Source organism: Brienomyrus brachyistius, chromosome 16 (assembly GCF_023856365.1).
Source record: "Brienomyrus brachyistius isolate T26 chromosome 16, BBRACH_0.4, whole genome shotgun sequence".
NCBI classification, from domain to species: Eukaryota; Metazoa; Chordata; class Actinopteri; order Osteoglossiformes; family Mormyridae; genus Brienomyrus; species Brienomyrus brachyistius.
In genome coordinates this window covers 4,689,039-4,709,529 of record NC_064548.1, presented here as the reverse complement: position 1 = coordinate 4,709,529, position 20,491 = coordinate 4,689,039, and the positions used below count along the sequence as shown (strand labels likewise).

The 20,491-nt window shown below is 43.8% G+C and overlaps 1 protein-coding gene across 1 annotated transcript; it reads left to right on the top strand.

The window, feature by feature from the left end:
- Window positions 1-542: 542 nt before the first annotated feature.
- Window positions 543-9,360, top strand: LOC125709651 (serine/threonine-protein kinase pim-1-like). Its single transcript, XM_048978313.1, has 6 exons — window positions 543-698; window positions 1,124-1,218; window positions 1,364-1,408; window positions 1,492-1,870; window positions 8,941-9,117; window positions 9,209-9,360. The coding sequence occupies exons 1-6, from the start codon at window positions 584-586 to the stop codon at window positions 9,304-9,306; spliced, it is 909 nt and encodes a 302-aa protein (XP_048834270.1). The 5' UTR covers window positions 543-583; the 3' UTR covers window positions 9,307-9,360.
- The last annotated feature ends 11,131 nt before the right edge of the window (window positions 9,361-20,491 follow it).

Sequence of the window (20,491 nt, the reverse complement as noted above, 5' to 3'; positions counted from 1 at the left end):
AATATGCAAATTCACAACTAATTATCCATCCATCCATTTTCCAAACCGCTTATCCTACTGGGTCGCGGGGGTCCAGAACCTATCCCACAAGCAATGGGCACGAGGCAGGGAACAACCCAGGATGGGGGGGCAGCCCATCGCAGGGCACACTCACACACCATTCACTCACACATGCATAGCTACGGGCAATTTAGCTAGTCCAATTAGCCTCAGCATGTTCTTCAAATACAGGGAAACCGGAGAACTCGGAAGAAACACCACGATGACAGGGGGAGAATATGCAAATTAAAAACTAATTATATTATTGCTAAATAATATATTTAAATGTCTCTTCTTTTTTTTCAATTGTACGACGGGGGGGGGGGGGGTAGGGGGGGGGGGGGGAGTGAGGGACCTCTGGGCTTCAGCCCATGTAACCCCGTGCATGATGCCGTCTGTTGTTCAAAAATCAACAATATTTGAATGATGCTCATCCATCCATCCGTAACTGGTCAGCCACAAAAGCATCATTTAATTGCTTCTTGCTTAGCATTGCAGAAGGACGTCTTTACTCTTTCATGATCTATTACTCATATTAGTAAAAATGGGTAAAAAACGCTCCCACTCCGATTCCGCTGATGAATCTCCTGCGAAAAGAAGGAGAGAGAGTACGGAAGTCCGGAGTACCGGCGAAGTCGGGTCCAAAACTCCCCGCAAAGGTTGGAAGTTGAAGTCTTTTGATAGAGAATGAAAATGACACCTAAGAAAGCCATGTAAATCTCTTTCATAAGGCTTGCTGCAAAAGCAGATGCGAACAGTGTACTGGACTTATAGATTAAACAAATAAATGCAACAATTGATTCATTGATTGATAAAAAAAATGTCGCTGAACGTTTGAAAAGCAAACATACCCAAATTGATTCAATACGTTTTGATTCTGAACCCGATCTTACTCTGACTGCAGCATCTAAAAGGCAAACTAATGATAATACTGAATTTAAAAGCCAAGTTTAGGATTGACATGTGGTAAAGAAATATTAATGCATGCTATTTAAAGTTATTAGTGAAGTGTCTTCAACTGTGTTATCCTGTAGAAAATGCTGTATGGACTCTTTTTCTGAAGTGTACCTGCTTAATGTTGTAGAACATTTGGAGGACCTGTACCTCCAGGGCCATCTACTTGGAAAGGGTGGCTATGGGGCAGTTTTCGCCGGCATTCGCAAGGCAGATGGCTTCCCAGTAAGTGACCAAATGGTGTAGCCGCGACATGCGTAGTAATATCTCTCATAGGGATCCCTTTTATTGCACCTGTTACAGGCACCTATAAAAGGTGATGCTTTCTCAATAAATCCTACACTAAATTTGTGGTTTTTTTTACCTCTAGGTGGCAATCAAATATGCCAGAAAGACTGAAAAGAAGCTAGAACTGGTAAGTGTTTACAGTCATAGAGCTGGGTTTATTTGGAAGAATTTCTGTCTAAATATATGTATATCCTTCCCTCCCATTCATAGCCTGGACTTGACGGGCCCATGCCATTGGAGGTGGCGCTGATGAAGCTTGTTAGCAATGAGTCATCTTGTGCCAACGTGCTCAAGCTCATCAACTGGTTTGATGGACCACAGGATTATATTATGATCCTGGAAAGACCGGACCCATGCGAAGATCTCTTTGATTTTTGCAAAAGGAAAGGAGGCCTCCTGTCAGAAGGTGTTGCCAGGCACGTGATGGTGCAGGTCCTCCATGCCTTGCGTCACTGCCAGGACTCAGGCGTCCTCCATCGAGACCTGAAGTCAGAGAACCTTTTGATCAGGACAGACACTCTGGAGGTCAAGCTCATCGACTTTGGCTGTGGCGATATCTGGACAGATTCCCACTACACAAAATATTCAGGTCAGTGAGAGAGGCTAATTAAAACCTGTCAAACTAACCCCTGGTTCAATAGCAAGTGGCGGGTAGTCCAGTGCAGTGTTTTCCAGTGCAGTGTTTCCCCTACCATTAACCTGCGTGAAGTTGCCCCCCATATGTTTCAGGTTTCAGCCAAACTCTCAATCGTATGTGCCGCGCTTGTGCCAGATTGGGCCATTAAAACGATCCTTTGTGCTGTTTTAGTTTCTGAGATATTAATGTCTGTTTACATGATGACATCATCAGCGCAAAGTTGGCCCCCCATTTTCCTCTGATTTCCACCAGACCGATCGCAATTGTGTGTGTTGCATTTGTGATGGGTTGTGCCATTAAAACTATCCTTTGTGCTGTTTTAGTTTCTGAGATATTAATGTCTGTTTACATGGTGACATCATCAGCATGAAGTTGCGCCCCATTATTCTCTGATTTCCTCCAGACCGATCGCAACTGTGTGTGTTGCATTTGTGCTGGCTTGTGCCATTAAAACTATCCTTTGTGCTGTTTTAGTTTCTGAGATATTAATGTCTGTGTACATGGTGACGTCATCAGCGTGAAGTTGGTGCCCCATTTGCGTCTGATTTCCACCAGACCGATCGCAATCCCGTTTGCTGCGTTTGTGCCATTAAAACTATCCTTTGTGCCTGCTTCAGTAGTTTGTGCCGTTTAAAAATTGTCTGTGCTGTTATTTTTCTGAGTTATACCTCTTACTTTACGCCTTCACATGATCGCCGTATAGTGCTCAGGCTCGTGTTTCTCATGTGAACAGAAGGTGGAGCGTTTGATGACTCCGTGTCAAAGCTGGACGTAGACTTCGTCAGCCCCACCAGCCAGATACCGCATTTCAGGATCCTGCTAGATATTTTCACAAATGACCGACCGTTACATACTGCCTCGTTACTTGCAGGCTTGACCCAGGTTATCATGTGTTCTACCAACTCAGCACAGCACAGGACGTCCATTTCTTGAGTTGTGGGAGTGAAAAAGCAAAACGACAATATGTAAAGTGGCTCTTGCGGTGTGAAAAGCGATTGTGTGCCATTTACAGTGGTAAAGCACATCACATAACTCTAAATTACGTGCAGACGTACATAGCGTTTTGCTACAAGGTAGCTAGTGAACGCCACGGCAGCAAATGCGACCAGTTAATGCTTAATACTGTACAACAGTGTATAATAAACTCTTGTCATTTTGCCTGCACTGTGTGTTGCAATGTCTACAGATGTAGCCACTTGAATTTTCCCCTGTTTCCATGATGGGGCCTTGGCTGGTCCATGACTGGCCCCTGCTGGGTCCTGGGTGGGACATTGACTGTAATGAGATCCCCCACGATGATGTAATGAACAAGGGGGCCGGCATGATCTGCCCCTTACCTCTGTCCGTAAAGTACTTGCAATGATTTATCCATCCACCAGGGAGAGCAGTGATTATGAAAGCTGAAGTGACTTACTAGAAATCAGGTAAGATGCCTGAAATCAGGTATTGTAACTCCACTGCAGAAAATGAAAATCTAAGCAAGTATAATTTTCTTATATTTAGACAAAATTCCAATTTCATTAATAAACTGACTACGCTGTAATAAATGGCCTGTGAAATTCAAGAAATTGTTTCTGTTGTGAGGCAAAGACGGCCTATAACTACCAATATTTGTTTTAAGTCATATATATGAAAATAGAATTTTGTATTTTACTTGAGGTGGACCCAAAATGTGTGCAATACAATAATAATAGGCCTAAACAAAGTAATAAACTGATATCGAGCAATGAGGGACAGTGTGGTATATGACAATGAAACAGATTTGAAGCCCATCAAGCTTGTTTGGCACATGATGAAATACTTCATGCGCAAGGAGGCCAAGCCAGGTACAAAGTAGCAGCGTGTCCAAGCAATAGAGTAGTTTTGGAAAAGGAGAGTGACCCAAGATGTGTGTAACAGACTAATTACAGGCCTAAACAAAGTAATAAGGATGATTGTGGAGAATAAAGGTGGACAGAGTGGAAAATGAAATTAAAAAAAACATATGGTTCTGTACGGTGCTTGAATAAAACAGACACATTCCTTAGTGCAGAGGTCTCCAACTCCGGTCCTGGAGGGCTACTGCCCAGCAGGTTTTCTATCCTACCTGGCTTCTGATGAGCCACACCTGTCCTCAGGTAAATATCAGGAACAGGTGTGGCTCATCAGAAGCCAAGTTACAAGTCTGCAAGTTGTGTCTAACTAGGTGAGAAAGGTTTAAAGTTTCATCAAACAAGTGACTGATTCAATAAATGACTTTTGGCAATTGGCAGTTTCGTTCCCAAAATGATTTTTATTATTTCAACAATTTGGAAAAACTAAAATATTTCACCTATCTAAAAAAACATTTATCCCAAATTGCTACAAATACTTTTATTCAGCACCAATAATCGGAGATCATTTAGAGAGTGATTATTCTATCTTTTTGTTAAAACCTATTTTCAGTGGTGCTGACAAATTGTAAAAAATCACATCATAAACATTTTTAGCCAAGACTTTTGAGCTCTGAGGCTTATAGACATTGGGGCTGGCTACACAAACAAAATTGTATTTGGTGTGATTACTAAAGTGTTACAACTTTGAAGTGACTTTGGAGTCACCACACCTTTGCATACTGTCAATGGCCCATGGAATGTCTGTCACTGCTCCTCACACCAATCAGTTTGGAAAGGCAGTGTGAATTTTACAGTTTTTTTCAATTGCTAAGACAGATACTGCAATACTGGAGTTGCTTTCTCAAAACTCTTCAAACAGTCACCACAACATTATCTTATACAAAATGCAATCAATGACTAAATGCAGTCATGACTAAAAGTCATGGATTCCTGTGTCACTCACAACATAAAATTTTCAGAGGCCATTTTGCAGATACCAACATACTGACCCTAAAACTGCTAACAAGACTGTCAAAACTGAAATATGTAATTTTCTTAAATTACTATCAAGACCCTTTCTAAAATAGATGGTAAAAGCCACATAATATTAAAAAATTGACGCAAGACCAAACAATGAATGCTGGATGCCAAGATATTTCTCCAGAGAAATGCCAAGGATGGATCAGGCATGTGAAGAGATACTACCCTAGATTCTACTCTGTTTTAGCGATTGAAAAAAACTGTAAGAAAAGACACAATACTAGCCTTTTTACAGTTTATAACATGCAACAGATTAAACGTTGATAAATAAAATATGCAATCACATTATATTACAGGACTAATACAAAACAATAAATGAATATTAGAACAACAAATTTTCACTCCTGATCAAGATGCCAAGCTTCAAAACAGTTCCTGTCTGGTTGAAGGCAGAGATTGAAAGCACATGCTTTGCACTTCCGAGGGGTTTTTGTATGTACTGTACAATATCATAGCACTGGATTAGTATGTACCAGCATGAGCGCTAGCCAAGTACCTAACCCTGTTTGTCTCTGGTGTAAAAACTTCGGCTGTGTCTTCAGTTCACCTTAACTACAACAAGTTATTCGGCTAAGCAAGAAATCCTGCTTTGTGAAATACCCCCGATCTCAACCCTATTGAAAATTTGTGGGTTATGCTTAAAAGCCGGGTCCGTGCCAGGAACCCAGCTAGTTTAATTTAACTAGAAAATCTGCAAAGAAGAGTGGTCAAATATTCAGCCAGAATTATGCCAGAAGCTTGCTAATGGATACCAAAAGATTCTGGTTGATACCTGTTGTACCTGTGTGTGTAAACTTGTGACCACAACTAAATTGTGTTTTAGTAAAGAAAGCGCCATCTCATGGTAACACCCTGCAAGTGAACAGATGGGTGGGTTTAGACGAGAATTTAGGCACACCCCCAGAAGGAGGGGGGTTACTCCCTTTGGCTGGCTTTTGGCAGGCAGCCGCCTTGGAGGGGAAAATTGGTTCCCATGGACCCTCTTACTTGTTGTACATGGCGGTTAAATAAAAATGTCCAATAATGAAGTTTTACTTTCTTTGTAAAAATACAGCGAAAAATACGTATGTCTGTATGTTGGGCTGGGCGATATTGTCTAAAGCTAAAATCTCCGATTTTTTTACTTGTATCTGTGTCTGGGTCTATGTCAGGGGACAGCATATAGGCTGCCAACTCATTTTTGACTTTTTCTGACTTGGACTGGGAGGTAGAAGGCACTTTCTTCTTGAAGAAGCTTGCCAATGTCTTTTTCTTCTTCAGCTCAGGCTGTGCTGCTTCTTCATCTTGCTCCTGCAAAGTAGGGTCAGGTTGTGGTGTGGCTTCGTCAGCAAGGAGAAACTTCAGCTCCATAACAGCTCTTTCCTTAATTTGATCCACCTTGTTATGTTCAGTGTAAGTCATCCGGAATCTGGGCTCCATTAGTGAAGACATGTCCAAGGGTTCATCTGTGACAGTTCATCTTCTATTAAGGTACCCCAGTATGTTGTTTTTGTTTAGTTTTGTTAGTTCAGTATCTCCCTCATCTGGCTGTAAGAGACTGCTTCTGAACAGATGAAGCATCGGTTTGAGGTAAGAGACACTGACATAAGTCTCCCCAGACTGGGCCTCAGTGAATTCTTGGTGTGGTTTCACAGCTTTGTTTACTGATTATAAAATATCTATGTCTTGCCATGTCGGCATGAGGTGCCGAGTTTTCTTCTCAGACCCCAAGATCCGGGCTATGGCTTTTTCCTGTTCCAGAACTCGCTCTACCATCCTTTGCCTTGAAGCCCACCTTGTTGGGCCCTCTGTGATAAGCTGGTGGGTGGGGAGGCCGAGCTCGGCTTGTACCACAGCCATATCTCTTCTTCTTGTCCAGCTGAATGTGAGGCACTGACAGCCTTTTTAGAAACACCAGTGGCTCGTCAATTCTTGGGTCCTTTACACCATTCTCTGTACAGCAAAAAGGCGAACTACAATTACACACTGTACAGCACAGACATTTGTTTACTTATAGGATGCCTAAATACTTCCCCTCTTTACATTTCATTAATGTATACGAAAGACTAGCATACAAACTCATGTATGGCTGCATGTTTCGGCTGGACCACAGGTCTGAGGTAGTTGAGTAACACAGCACATTCTCCAGCAGCTGTGCGATTTTTTTCACTGTACTGCTATATAAACGTGGTAGGGCTACTTCGGTATAATACTTTCGGCTTGGGAGCTAATATTTGGGGTCGATTGTTTTTAGCTTCTGGAAAACCCCGTTTTTCAATAGTGCAAATGGGCACCATATCTTTGGCGATATGAAATGTCACCACATCTGTAATTTCTTTCCATCGGGGTCCCTTCTTATCACATGGTACGCAACGCGAATAAGACGCTGATATTTTTATCTGCTCTTTAGCCAAGTTTGCAAAAGGTACAGTAGGAACAATTCTGGACATGCCACTTTTTGTTCAAATGTAAGTAAAAGCTGAGAAATATTTCTTTTCCACAATGATGCCTCTTGTACATGTCTTATTATCTTCTGGGAGACGCCTGTGTCATTTCCAATCAAGAAAAAACTTGCTGGTTGAATAAAAGTAACTTAAAGTCAAAATTTGCCAGGTGTATGAATAATTTTGGGCTTGACTATATATGTGTCTGTGTGTGTGTGTATAGTTAATGCACACGTATAGACCTCACAAATATTAACGCTCCCCCCCCTATTTCTAAAATGGCATTGCTCATGTGAAAATTCAGCGTTCCCTTATTAAATAGCAGCACAAAAGTGCTACATATGAAATGCATATGGCTGTCAGTCGCTGAAAATCTGAATTTATTCAGCAGGATCCTGAAATGCAGTATCTGGCTGGTGGGGCTGACTAAGTCTATGTCCAGCTTTGTCGCGGAGTCATCAAACGCAATCATGTAAAGGCATAAACTAAGAGGTATAACTCAGAAAAAATAGTACAGAATTTTTAAAGGGCACTACTGAGACCGGTTCGGAAGCAAATGGGGGGCTAAGTTAACGGCAGAGTCATGTGACCATGTAAATAAATATCTCTGCACTGAAGCAGCACAAAGGACAGTTTTAATGGCACAAACCAGCACAAATGCAACACACACGATTGCAATTGGTCTGCTGGAAATGGGGGGCAAACTTCAAACTGATGACGTCAACATGTAAACAAACATTTATATGTCAGAAAATAAAACAGCACAAAAAAAAATTTTAACGGCACAAACGTGGCACATACGATTGAGACCAGTATCTGAAGCATATGGGGGACCAACTTCACGCAGGTCTACCATTATATTAGAGGGGCACCTCCCACCCCCCGTTAAATTTTATTGAATTTTATTTTCTATATAGCTCCAGATCACAACAGAAGTCATTTAAGGTTACCTTTCCTATAGAACAGGGCTATACATTGTGCCTTTATTAAAAGTAAATAGCCTTATGTTATTCATCTTATTTACACAACAGCTTGTCATTTTTGTCTCCACACGGTCTTGCGTTTACAATTGTCCTCTGCTCTCTGTATCGCGCATGGCGGAGTTCTGCCCCGATGCACACACACAGACACGTGCACGCACACAGGTGAGCACACTCCCACCAGCAGACAGGGAGCACACGTTGGAAAATATGTCGCGTCAACCACCTGAAAAGCAGACAAAAATATCTGCTCCCAGGGTGGAGGACAAACATCCGCAATAGGTTGCAAGGAAGACCATCTTGCAGCCTGCCTGCAGATCGGGAATAAATGGGCCGGACGTTTCTGACTTCCCATATCAAGAGGCTCTAGAAATGTCCTTCCAGAAGCCCAGAAAGATACACTGCAGTGACATTTTATAGATAATTGTCATAAAAAGAAATGTTCTGATGTTTAGTTCAGATGTCAATAGACTGCTGTCATTAAAAGAAACACATGAAGACCATGAATCCTGTCGGTGACCGTTTGCCCCCCCCCAAAACAAAAAAAAAATAGCTGCAAACCCAGGGGAAACACTGCAGTGATCAACAAATCTGGACATGTGATCAAACTTCCTGCAGGGGAGTTGGATTTGTGTTCATGAGTCCTAATCTAACTCGTTTCAGTAAAAATATAGGTTTATGAAAGATTTTGTGAGTTTATGAAAGATTTTGCTTTGTTGTTTCAGGCACAAAGATCTTCGCTTCCCCAGAGTGGTTCCTGAGCAGAGAGTATCTGGCTGGCCCCGCCACAGTCTGGTCTGTGGGGGTTACACTATTTAATCTAGTGTGCGGCTACCTACCCTTCCACAACCAGACGGCAATCATTTCAGGCCGCCTGAAATTCCCCCCATGGGTCTCATCTGGTGAGCAGCTTACTTTTTGTCCCGTAACTTGAGTCTCCTGACGGGGAGTGTTCTTTTCTGACTAACTATGTGCCAAATTATTCTCTGACAGGCTGCTGCAATCTAATTCGCGGGTGCCTGAGACGCAAGGCGTCGAACCGGCGGAGCTTGGAGCAGATTCAGCGCCATCTTTGGCTGCAGCAGAAGTGACTGCTGACTATTATTGGGTCTTGTCAATTATTTTCTTATTGTTTTGATTAAGATTGATTAGATAAGGTTATGTAAGATAAGGTTATACAAGATAAGATAAGGTTATATAAGATAAGGTTATATAAGTTAACATTATATAAAATACATTTATATAAGATAAGGTTATATACGATAAGGTTATATAAGATAAGGTTATATAAGATAAGATTATGTACGATAAGATTATATATGTTAAGATAAGGTTATATAAGATAAAATTATATACGATAAAATTACATAAGTTAAGATAAGTTTATATAAGTTAAGTTTATATAAGTTAAGATAAGGTTATAAAAGATAAGATTAGTTAAGATATGATTGGATAAGATAAGATGTCTTTGAGCCGACACCTTATCGTGTTGGAGGGGTTTGCATGTTCCAATGATCCCAGGAGCTATGTTGTCCGGGGCTTTATGCCCCTGGTAGGGTCACCCAAGGCAAACAGGTCCAGGGTGAGGAACCAGACAAAGTGCGGCTCACTAGACACCTTATGGTAAGGAGGACCCCCCCCCCCCCCCGGAGCCAGTTCTGAGGGTGGGGCTCGATGGCGAGCGCCTGGTGGCCAGGCCTGCACCCATGCAGCCTGGTCAGGCACAAAGTACATCAATGGGCTCATCACCCGTAGGAGGGGTCATAGGGGTCAGGTGCAGTGCGAGTTGAGCAGTGGCGGGGGACTTGGCGATCCGATCCTCGGCTGCAGAAGCTAGCTCTATGGACATGGAATGTCACCTCTCTGACGGGGAAGGAGCCTGAGCTGGTGCATGAGGTTATGAGGTTCCGACTAGATATAGTCGGGCTCACCTCGACGCACGGCTTGGGCTCTGGAACCAGTCTGCTTGAGGGGGCTTGGACCCTCCTCCACTCTGGAGTTGCTCGCGGGGAGAGGCGCCGAGCAGGGGTGGGCATACTTATTGCCCCCTGGCTTGGTGCCTGTACATTGGGGTTTACCGCAGTGGACGAGAGGGTAGCCTCCCTTCGCTTTCAGGTGGGGGGACGGGTCCTGACTGTTGTTTGCACTTATGCGCCAAGTGGCAGTTCAGAATACCCACACCCTTTTGGGAGTCCTTGGAAGGGGTGTTGGAGAGCACTCCTCCTGGGGACACTCTTGTTCTACTGGGGGACTTCAATGCTCACTTGGGCAATGACAGTGAGACCTGGAGGGGCGCGATTGGGAGGAACGGCCCCCCTGATTTGAACCTGAGCGGTGTTTTGTTATTGGACTTCTGTGTTCATCACAGATTGTCCATAATGAACACCATGTTCAGGCATAAGGGTGTCCATATGTGCACTTGGCACCAGGACACTCTAAGCCACAGTTCGATGATCGGCTTTGTAGTCTTGTAGGCATGTCTTGGGCACTCGGGTGAAGAGAGGTGAAAAGCTGTCAACTGATCACTACCTAGTGGTGGGTTGGCTCCGCTAGTGGGGGAGGAAGCCGTCCAGGCCTGGCAGGCCCAAGCGTATAGTGAGGGTCTGCTGGGAACGTCTGGCGGAATCCCCTGTCAGGAGGAGCTTCAACTCCTACCTCCGGCAGGACTTCTCCCATGTCCTGGGGCTGGCGGGGGACATTGAGTCCGAATGGGCTATGTTCCGCGCCTCAATTGTTTAGGCAGGTGACCGGAGCTGTAGCCATAAGGTGGTCGGTGCCTGTCGTGGCGACAATCCCTGAACCGTTGGTGGACACCGGTGGTGAGGGATGTCATTAAGCTGAAGAAGGAGTTCTATCGGACCTTTTTGGCCTGTGGGACTCCAGAGGCAGCTGACGGGTACCGGCGGTCGCCAAGGCAAAAACTTGGGTGTGGGAGGAGTTTGGCGAGGCCATGGAAAACGACTTCCGGATGGCTTTAAGGAGATTCTGGTCCACCATCCGACGTCTCAGGATTGGAAAGCGGTGCAACATCAACACTGTTTATGGTGGGGATGGGGCACTGCTGACCTTAACTCAGGACGTTTTGGGTTGGTGGAGGGAATACTTGAAAGACCTCCTCAATCCCACTGACATGCCTTCCAATGAGGAGGCAGAGTCTGGGGACTAGGGCTCCCGTATCTCTGGGGCGGAGGTTGCTGAGGTGGTTAAAAAGCTCCTCAGTGGCTGGGCCCTGGGGGTACATGAGATCCGCCCGGAGTTCCTTAAGGCTCTGGATGTTGAGGGGCTGTCTTGGTTGACACGCATCTGCAGCATTGCGTGGACATCGGAGGCGGTGCCTCTGGATTGGCAGACCGGGGTGGTGGTCCTCCTCTTCAAGAAAGGGGACCGGAGAGTGTATTCCAACTATGGGGGATCACACTCCTTAGCCTCCCTGGTAAGGTCTATTCGGGGGTTCCGGAGAGGATGGTCTGTCGGACTGTCGAACCTCAGATTCAGGAGAAGCTGTGTGGTTTTCGGCCTGGCCGTGGAACAGTGGACCAGCTCTATATATTCAGCAGGGTCTTGGAGGGTTCATGGGAGTTTGCCCAACCAGTTAGATGTGTTTTCTGGACTTGGAGAAGGCATTTGACTGTCTCTCTCAGGGAGTCCTGTGGGGAGTGCTCCGGGAGTATGGGGTGCCGGGCTTTCTTATGAGGGCTGTTCGGTCCCTATATGTGTCAGAGCTTGGTCCGCATGGTCGGCAATAAGTTTGACTCATTTCCGGTGAGGGTTGGACTCCGTCAGGGCTGTCCTTTGTCACCGATTCTGTTCATAGCTTTTATGGATGGAATTTCTAGGCACAGCCAGGGCTTTGAGGGTATCCGGTTTGGTGACCTCAGGATTAGGTCTCTGCTTTTCGCAGATGATGTGGTTCTTGTTGGCTTCATCGAACCGTGACCTTCGGCTCTCACTGGGACAGTTCGCAGCTGAGTGTTAAGCGGATGGGATGAGAATCAGCACCTCCAAGTCTGAGACCATGGTCCTCAGCTGGAAAAGGGTGGAATGCTCTTTCCTTGTCGGGAAGGGGGTCCTTCCCCAAGTGGAGGAGTTTAAGTATTTCGGGGTTTTGTTCACGAGTGAGGGATGGATGGAAAGAGAGATCGACAGGCGGATCGGTACGGCGTCAGTAGTGATGCGGGCACTGCATCGGCCTGTCGTGATGAAGAAAGAGCTGAGCTAAAAGGCAAAGCTCTCGCTTTAGCAGTCAATCTACGTTCCTACCCTCACCTATGGTCATGAGCTATGGGTAGCGACCGAAAGAACTAGATCGCGAGTACAAGCGGCCAAAATGAGTTTTCTCCGCAGGGTGGCTGGGCTCTCCCTTAGGGTGAAGAGCTCGGTCATTCGGGAGAGACTCGGAGTAGAACCGCTGCTCCTCCATATTGAGAAGAGCCAGATGAGGTGGCTCAGGCATCTGCTTAGGATGCCTCCCTGGTTATGTGTTCCGGGCATGTCCTACTGGGAGGAGGCCCAGGGGAAGACCCAGGACACGCTGGATGGACTATGTCTCTCGGCTGGCCTGGGAACACCTCGGGATTCCCCCGGAGGAGCTGACTGAAGTGGCCGGGGAGAGGGAAGTCTGGGTTTCCCTGCTGAGACTGCTGCCCCTGTGTCCTGACCTCGGATAAGTTGGAGATGATGGATGGATGGAAGATTATATAACATAAGATCAGATTAGATAAGATAGATCTCTATTACAAAAACAGTAAAAAACAATTTAGCAGCTATCAGTTTAGTAGCATAAGTTAAAGTAATAAATAATAAATAAGAACAGCACATAAAAAGAAAAATTGCATACAGTCATTCAGGGGGATGGATGTATTTAACTGCCTGTGGGTAAAAGTTTGTTCAGTCTCTTTGTTCTTGCTTTGATTGACCCATATCATCTGCCAGAGGAGAAGGGGGAGAAAAGGTAGTATCCAGGGTGTGAGGAGTCTTTGATGATGTCACTGGCTCTCCGGTGGAGTCTGCCAGTCTATATGTCCTTGAGAACTTGTGCTCTCTTATTGAGGTGTGGACTGAGGAAGCCGCGCCGGAGCCCTACTGTATAAGGCTGTTTTGACACTACAGATTGGGGAATATTTGCAGAGGGAACAGACCTAGAGGTCACACATCTGCTGTGCTCTCTTACTCCCTTACACATCGCACAGCAGATGTATGACTGGCTTCCTATCTGGCAGCGCATTTCGTTTAAGGTTTTGCTCTTTATCTGCAAATCTCTTCACTATCTGGCCCCATCCATCCATCCATTTTCCAAACCGCTTACCCTACCCCATCATATCTAACTGATCTACTACATAGACATTCCCCCAAACATTGCCTTCATTCTGCTGACAGTAATCTCCAGTAATCTCCTAAAATCACTAATTACTACTATTGGCATGACAGGACCTTTTCTGTTACTGCCCCCTCTCTATGGAACTCCCTTCCTAGTGACATTAGGAACTCCTCATCTCTCTTATCATTTAAAGACTCTCTTAAGAGCCTCTTTTCAAAATAGCCTGTAATTGTTCATAGAACTTTGTCCTGTTTGTTTGCCTAATGTGTGTGTGTTTCTTTTTCTCTGATTTGCCTTTGTAAAGTGACTTTGAGTATCTAGAAAAGCACTATATAAAATACATGTATTATTATTTTTTTATTATTATTATCTGTTATTAAAATACAGATTTATTTATGCAGATGCTCTGTATATGTGTTTTTCATTTGTTCTGGTTTCTCAGTAACAGTGGTTAGTTGATGCACCAAATTCAGGTTCCCAGAATATCCAAGTCATATCATAATGATTTGACCTTAATTAAGACGAGGGCTGGGCCAAAAATCTTGAGGTGTCAAGTGTTGGATACCTTACCTTGGACTGAGCATGACTGAGACTCAGAGTCTGTTATATATTATAAGTAGCACTTTTGCTGAGTACCATATTCTGCAAGAGCTACAATGATTTGCACATCAATGGCTTTGCGTCTGCCTTAGACCCAAGGTCACTCATGCTTAGCTTGTCTTAAGGTTTGTGTAAGCTAAAGCTAATTTTACTATGCATGAGACATGAGTGTTAATAATTCTTTACTTGTCTGGAAGGAAATTATATTGCATGGGCAAACTTTTAATAATCAGTTAAATAAGAGTGAAACCAAGAGAGAGCTGTTCCATTAATATCAACCACAGCTTCTAGGTGGTCCAAGGGAATATTATCGTCCACAGTATCAAATGCTGCAGTTAGATCTAGTAATACCAACAAAGGTATCTAGCCACGGTCAGAAGCCATAAGCAAATCATTTATTACTTTGATTAAAGCTGTCTTTGCTATGGTTTGGTCTAAAGCCAGACTGATATAATTCATTATTATTATTATTTTTCAGTAGAAAAGAAGACAGCTGATGAACAACTTTTTGTAAGATCTTTGAAATGAAAGGAAGATTTGCGATCCTGGGGTGGGTCTATATTTTCCTAAATCACTAGGTTCTAGATTTGGTTTCTTTAGAACAGGTCTAATAACAGCTATTTTAATAGTAATAGGAAATAAGTTTCGTAATATATCCAAGCCTAAGAGATGAGTTTAACAAGTTTAACAGGGTCGTGCTCAAAACCAAGCTCAAAAGTTCTGATTGTTTTTTTAGGACAGAAAGATTCAAAACTGTCAATATCAGTAGGAACAGGACTAGTAGAAGGTTGGTAGCTGTGCTCTAGCTTGTGCAAAACATGATTAAGTTCAGAGTATCTGGGGGCAGGTTTCTCAACTCTATGTTTAATTTTGTTAAGTGGAGTTACAAGATCTAGAATGCTTCGAAAGGATTTCACCTTGTTCACAGTTACCGGTTCAAGTTCACTTTCACATGAGGCTTCAGATATAAGGTTGAAGGCAGGAGATAAGGGCAGGGTGGGCAGGGCCATCATCCCCTGGGCCCTCCCCTGAGCCATAAGAAGCCCCTCCCATATACTAAACACACACAAAGTTATACCAGAGGTAGAAGTTTCAGGTCCAAAAAGTACAAATCCAGACTAGGATTTTGTTTCAACCAACCAGTGGAGTACTTTGTGTGTCTTTATACTCAAAAGGTTGGTTGAAACTAAATTACAGTCTGCATTTGTACTTTATGAAGCTAAAATTTCCACCTTTGAGTTAGAGGCCATACTCTTAGTACGTACGCATGGAAGGGGGGGGGGGTGAATAAACTTGAGAAATTTCAAAATTAAGTGTACCCGACCTGCTGGACTGCATTCCATACGTGCATATAACTCAAAACGTCTTTAGTTCATCTCCCGATCATCAGCCGGCCGGCCGGCGGATAGTCCATCAACATCGAATCAACACGCAAGTAGAGTTATAAGCATGCAACACTAACCATTATTATTAATGTCTGTAACAACTGTTCGCCTGACATACATATTCAAATAAATCCAAGTTGAATAGAAAGTTTAACGTTATTTTTAGTCTGTTATAAATGACCACTCTCTTACAGCCACGCCCCATCGCCCCTGAATGCAACGTAACAAATGACAATGGGGCCGAGTTTAAGACTTTAAGGCGGGAAGTGCAAACGCCGTCAGAAAAAACGACCATGGTCAGGGCTTCCCCACATCACGTCTAGCTTTTACACGGCCACAGCTCCTGAGTGCGACGTGAGTTTTTTAGGACGATCAGTGTCTGTTTAAACAATATCTCATAAACGATCTAAAAAAACAGGTTTGCAATGCACCACGGACCTCCGAAATATCTGGTTTAAAAGGCGCTGTAACATTATGGAAATGGTGACCCGTTTTCGCGTGACACACTTTTTTCACGTCCCCCCCCCAATTTCTCAAGATGGCGTCGTGTCCAAAGTATGACAAATACTCCGTCCTTTTAAAACATCTACAGGCGATACATCTATCACGATCACTGGCGGGTAAAGGGCGATCGTGCGGACTGGCTGGCTGGCAAGGATCAGGCAGAACAGGCAAAGATCGGGGCAAAACAGGGGGTTATTCGGGGAACGAGGACTAGGAGCAGGGAACAGGCAGAACACCATCACCAAACCACAACTAACCACAATGAAGGACAAGGGGAAGAGGTAAGACCAGGACTTAAATAGGACGAGACTAATCAAAGTAAGCGGACAAAGCTGGAGACGATCAGGGAAGCACACGTGGGTAATCAGGGGGCGTGGCACACACGAGGAGCGGACGAGCCGGGCATGACAACATCCTTCCAAGAGACCAGCAGATGTACAATTCATAGCTGCTAAGGAGTGGAAAGAGCTGAAAGACGATGATAGCGCTTACAAAAAGCGAATTTTAGAGCTGAAATCACTTGAACAAAAAAATAAATCTACGTTGATCAATTTCTGGGCGACGTTGCCTTCAAAATCCAAGTCAGGTGAGACAGGTATTAACTGCTGTTTTTTGCATTTGTCTCACGATAATTTTAAAACATGTTTTGTGATAAAAATAATGAATTTACGTAGCATCGATTGTGGTTATAATCTCTGCCTAATTTAACCCATTTATTAGGCTTCATAAACAACGTTTATATTGTTTACACAGGACGTCTGCACACAGTGTGTGCCTGTGGCATTTGTTGACACTTTCACCATCTAGCGGGTGTATGTGAAACTAGCTAGTCCTGAAAACTTATACAGGGTGCACCATAAAATTGTCAAGGAACGAGTAGTAAAGTTTTGCCATTGTAATATGAAAGTTGACACTAATGGGGAACTTGGTCAGCCGGCTGAAATGTTGCCTTCGGGCTGATTGCACCAGCACAAAATTAGGGATAGTATTTAATGGTCTAATTTTCCATTTTTTCATGGCCAGATTTTATTTCCTGGTTAAATAAATATCACACAGACTGTGGTGCTCTGCATTTTATGAGATATCAGCCATAACGCTTCGCCTTTAACCCCGAAGCGAGACTATTGTTATGAAGTGGAGTACCCCCTGCTAATGTCACCCTGCATGAATCAGAGCAGTTCACTCCCATTAGTTTAAATATATATATATATATATATATATATATATATATATATATATATATAATAATTAAATATTAAATTAAATGCATTATATGATAATATATTGAGGGCCAAATTTCTTCCCTTTAGCCACTGCCGGCCAAGTTCACTTGGATGACGAGCCAGCTGCCGTTCAAGGCACTCCTTCCGGTGATGCGATGCAGATGGCCGTGGATGTTAAGTTTAATGCCATGGACGCCACCCAATCGTTGACCACACGTGAAACCCCAGCTCAGGATAAACTCCTTACATCAATCGAGAAAAACAAGGCGCTGATTGTAAAGCTGTCTGAGCTGAAGGATTTCGGTCTGGCAACAAAGGAAACTACAGAGCAGCTTGAAAAAGCGAGCAAGAAACTGCGTACAGATGAGATGAGCCTTAAACGAAAGAAGAGCGAGGCAGAGAGACAGAGGAAGAGAGAAGCAGATTTGAAAGACACGATGAGAGAACTCTCAGAAGACGGAGACATCCTGTTTTTAAATGTTTTTACCGAGGAAAAACTGGCCGACCCCCACTAGAGGCAGATTTCCAAGATCTACATGACGTCATTCTTCAAATTGTGTCCCATAATGCTGGCGCGGACCATCGGCGCAGAACCGAAATTCTTAACAGCTGTACCACATTAGATGATCTTCAAGCAGAACTTAAAAAAATGGGCTACAACCTTAGTCGCACGGCCCTCTATCTCAGGCTTATTCCCAGAAGAGTTGACAGTACTGAAGGGGTGAAACATGTACGAACTGTCCCCGTCAAACTTAAGCAGGCAGCAAATACCCTCCGTAAAAAGCATGAGAATGCTGATTTTACATTTGCTTCTAGAGAATTTCTGAAGAACATTGCATCTGTGTTCGGGCCAGAATCCGTCTTCGTCGTCTCAGTGGATGACAAAGCGAAGGTACTGATTGGCCTGACTGCTGCCACCAAACAAGCACCACTGTTGATGTGTCTTGAGTACGAAATTCCCTTGGCCAACCATGACTTTATGATTGCCGGTAACCACAAACTTACTCCCTCCGTGTACGCTGGTTGTGCCATTCGCAAGCCATCAGCCAGGGCAGATTATGAGGTTTCATATTCAGGTCCGATGTACATTGCCATACGAAGCACCAAACACGAAAGCAGCACTGCATATACCGATGGCAAAGATATGGATAGGCTACTTTCATTGGATTCATTTCGAGAGATCGGTGATGATGTAAAACCTATTGTATTCGTTCTCACTGATGGTGGTCCGGACGAGAATCCGAGATTCCCGAAGACGTTGGATGTTGCCATCCACCATTTGAAGCATTACAACCTTGACGTTTATATTTCACTTACGCTTGTCCCAGGCATGTCTGCCTTTAACTACGTAGAAAGAAGGATGGTCCCTCTTAGTAAAGAGCTTGCCGAAGTAATATTGCCATATGACACATGCGGTTCCCATCTGGACGCATGTGGTATCACCGTAGATGATAATCTGGAACGTGAGAACTTTCAAAACACTGGAGAGGTTCTGTCGCGCATATGGGGAAGTATGACCCTGGACAATTTCCCTGTTACAGCGGAGTATGTTGTAAATCAGTCCCTGGAACTCGGTCCAATCGATGAAGCGAATGGGTAATGAGGCACTGTAGGGTAACGCAGTATTGTTTACAAATAGTCAAATGCAGCTCAGACGCCTGCTGTGGTGAGATGCGTACGTCATGGAATGAAATATTCCCGAACCGCTTCCTTCCTGCGGTTGGGGAAGGATGTTCGCCCAACTGACAGATTCGTAAACCTCTGGCAAAGACCTGCTCTTGAAAGGAGAATTCCTGACACTCTTCAAATGAAGTATCGAGAAATACCTTACGACAGTTACTGTCCAACTATAGTGAAGGAAATTGAAAGCTGAGTGTGCAAGAAATGTCATATTTATTTTCCATCTAAGGCTGCTGTTACACGTCATCGTCGCGGTGGAGGTTGCCTGTATGTGGAGGCTTATCTTGAGCAAGAAGACGAAGACACTAGCACACCTGTCGGCATAGAGGAATTGGAATCAGAGTCAGACCCCATCCCTATGGAACAACCAGCCCCTGCCCCCACCCCTGCGGTCTACCGAAACATATTTGATGCCCTCCGGTGGCCTTGGGAGGAGGCAGCTGACGAGGCCGCTGAGTAGGTGTTTTTCAGTGACCTTATTCAGACCTCAGACGTTAATATGTTAAATTTATAGTCTTCAGTTTGTTTGGGCCTAGCCTTTTGATTGACAGATTTACGTTTGTTGAACTCGAAATTTGTTTGTGGCTGGAATGCTAACATCACCGGAGTTTAGAAGGTGCATTCTCTTCTCAGTGTGTGCTCTCTTGAAAATATCTTGCCTCGTTCACAAATCAATAAATCGTAGATAAAACGTAACAAAGGAAACTACAGATCGTAGATGAAAGTGTTTGTAAGGAAGCGAATTTGGAAGGTTTAGGTCGACGTCAGAAGCTTGAGTGGCAAAATATTACACTAACATTCCATCAAATGATATTAACAGAAAATGATTTAATGTGCATTTAGAACTGATAATAATTAAGTCTTAGAATTTTAACGATTCCATCAATTAGTTCCTGTTAATGCCGACCTATACCTCTTAGGCGCTTCTAGTCGATTCCTGACACTATTAAACTGCGTACGACCTATACATTATCATAATTTATGTACAGCGCATCTGTTCCAACCTTGGAAAGGCAGGAATTTCACCATTCTCGCGATCGTTATTGCATAAAGCCATTTTTGAAGGTCACAGTGCACTGAAATGTCGGCCGACCAAAAACCTTCTTTGGATTCAGTACATGAATATGTATATAGGTAGTAATCTCTTAATTTCAGTACATAGCCTAATTTACAGTTCGGACTTCCGACTTGGGTTCTAAAGCCGTGATCAAATGGTGAAATACGCCATCTTCTGTATTTGACATTTAGTTCAATATTGGCCTCCGCACGAAGTAAACAGTTTTTTTAGCGAATGTTAAGGAGTTTTCATGTAATTTCAAATTTTCAAGCGCCATTATGGCACGTTAACTGTCCAGCGAACCAAGTTTTTTTTTCAGAATTCTTGACAAGTGCGTCTGCCATGCTTATGCCAACTTTTGAGGAATACGCTAGTCCTTATAGCTTATTTTGTCATAGAGGGAACAGGCGGAACAAAAGGGTCGGGAGTGAATGGAGGGGAAACAAAGGGACGAGGAATGGAAACAGGAGAGACAAAGCTGGAGCAAAAAAAAGGAGGGAGAGACAAGGG

What these genes read in the sequence shown, in the direction of transcription:
- LOC125709651 (XM_048978313.1), top strand. Translation starts at nt 584, where the DNA reads ATGGGTAAAAAACGCTCCCACTCCGATTCCGCTGATGAATCTCCTGCG. An exon ending in CTGAAAAGAAGCTAGAACTG is followed by an intron (nt 1,409 to 1,491) that starts GTAAGTGTTTAC and finishes TCCCATTCATAG; the next exon opens with CCTGGACTTGACGGGCCCAT. An exon ending in CCACTACACAAAATATTCAG is followed by an intron (nt 1,871 to 8,940) that starts GTCAGTGAGAGA and finishes TTGTTGTTTCAG; the next exon opens with GCACAAAGATCTTCGCTTCC.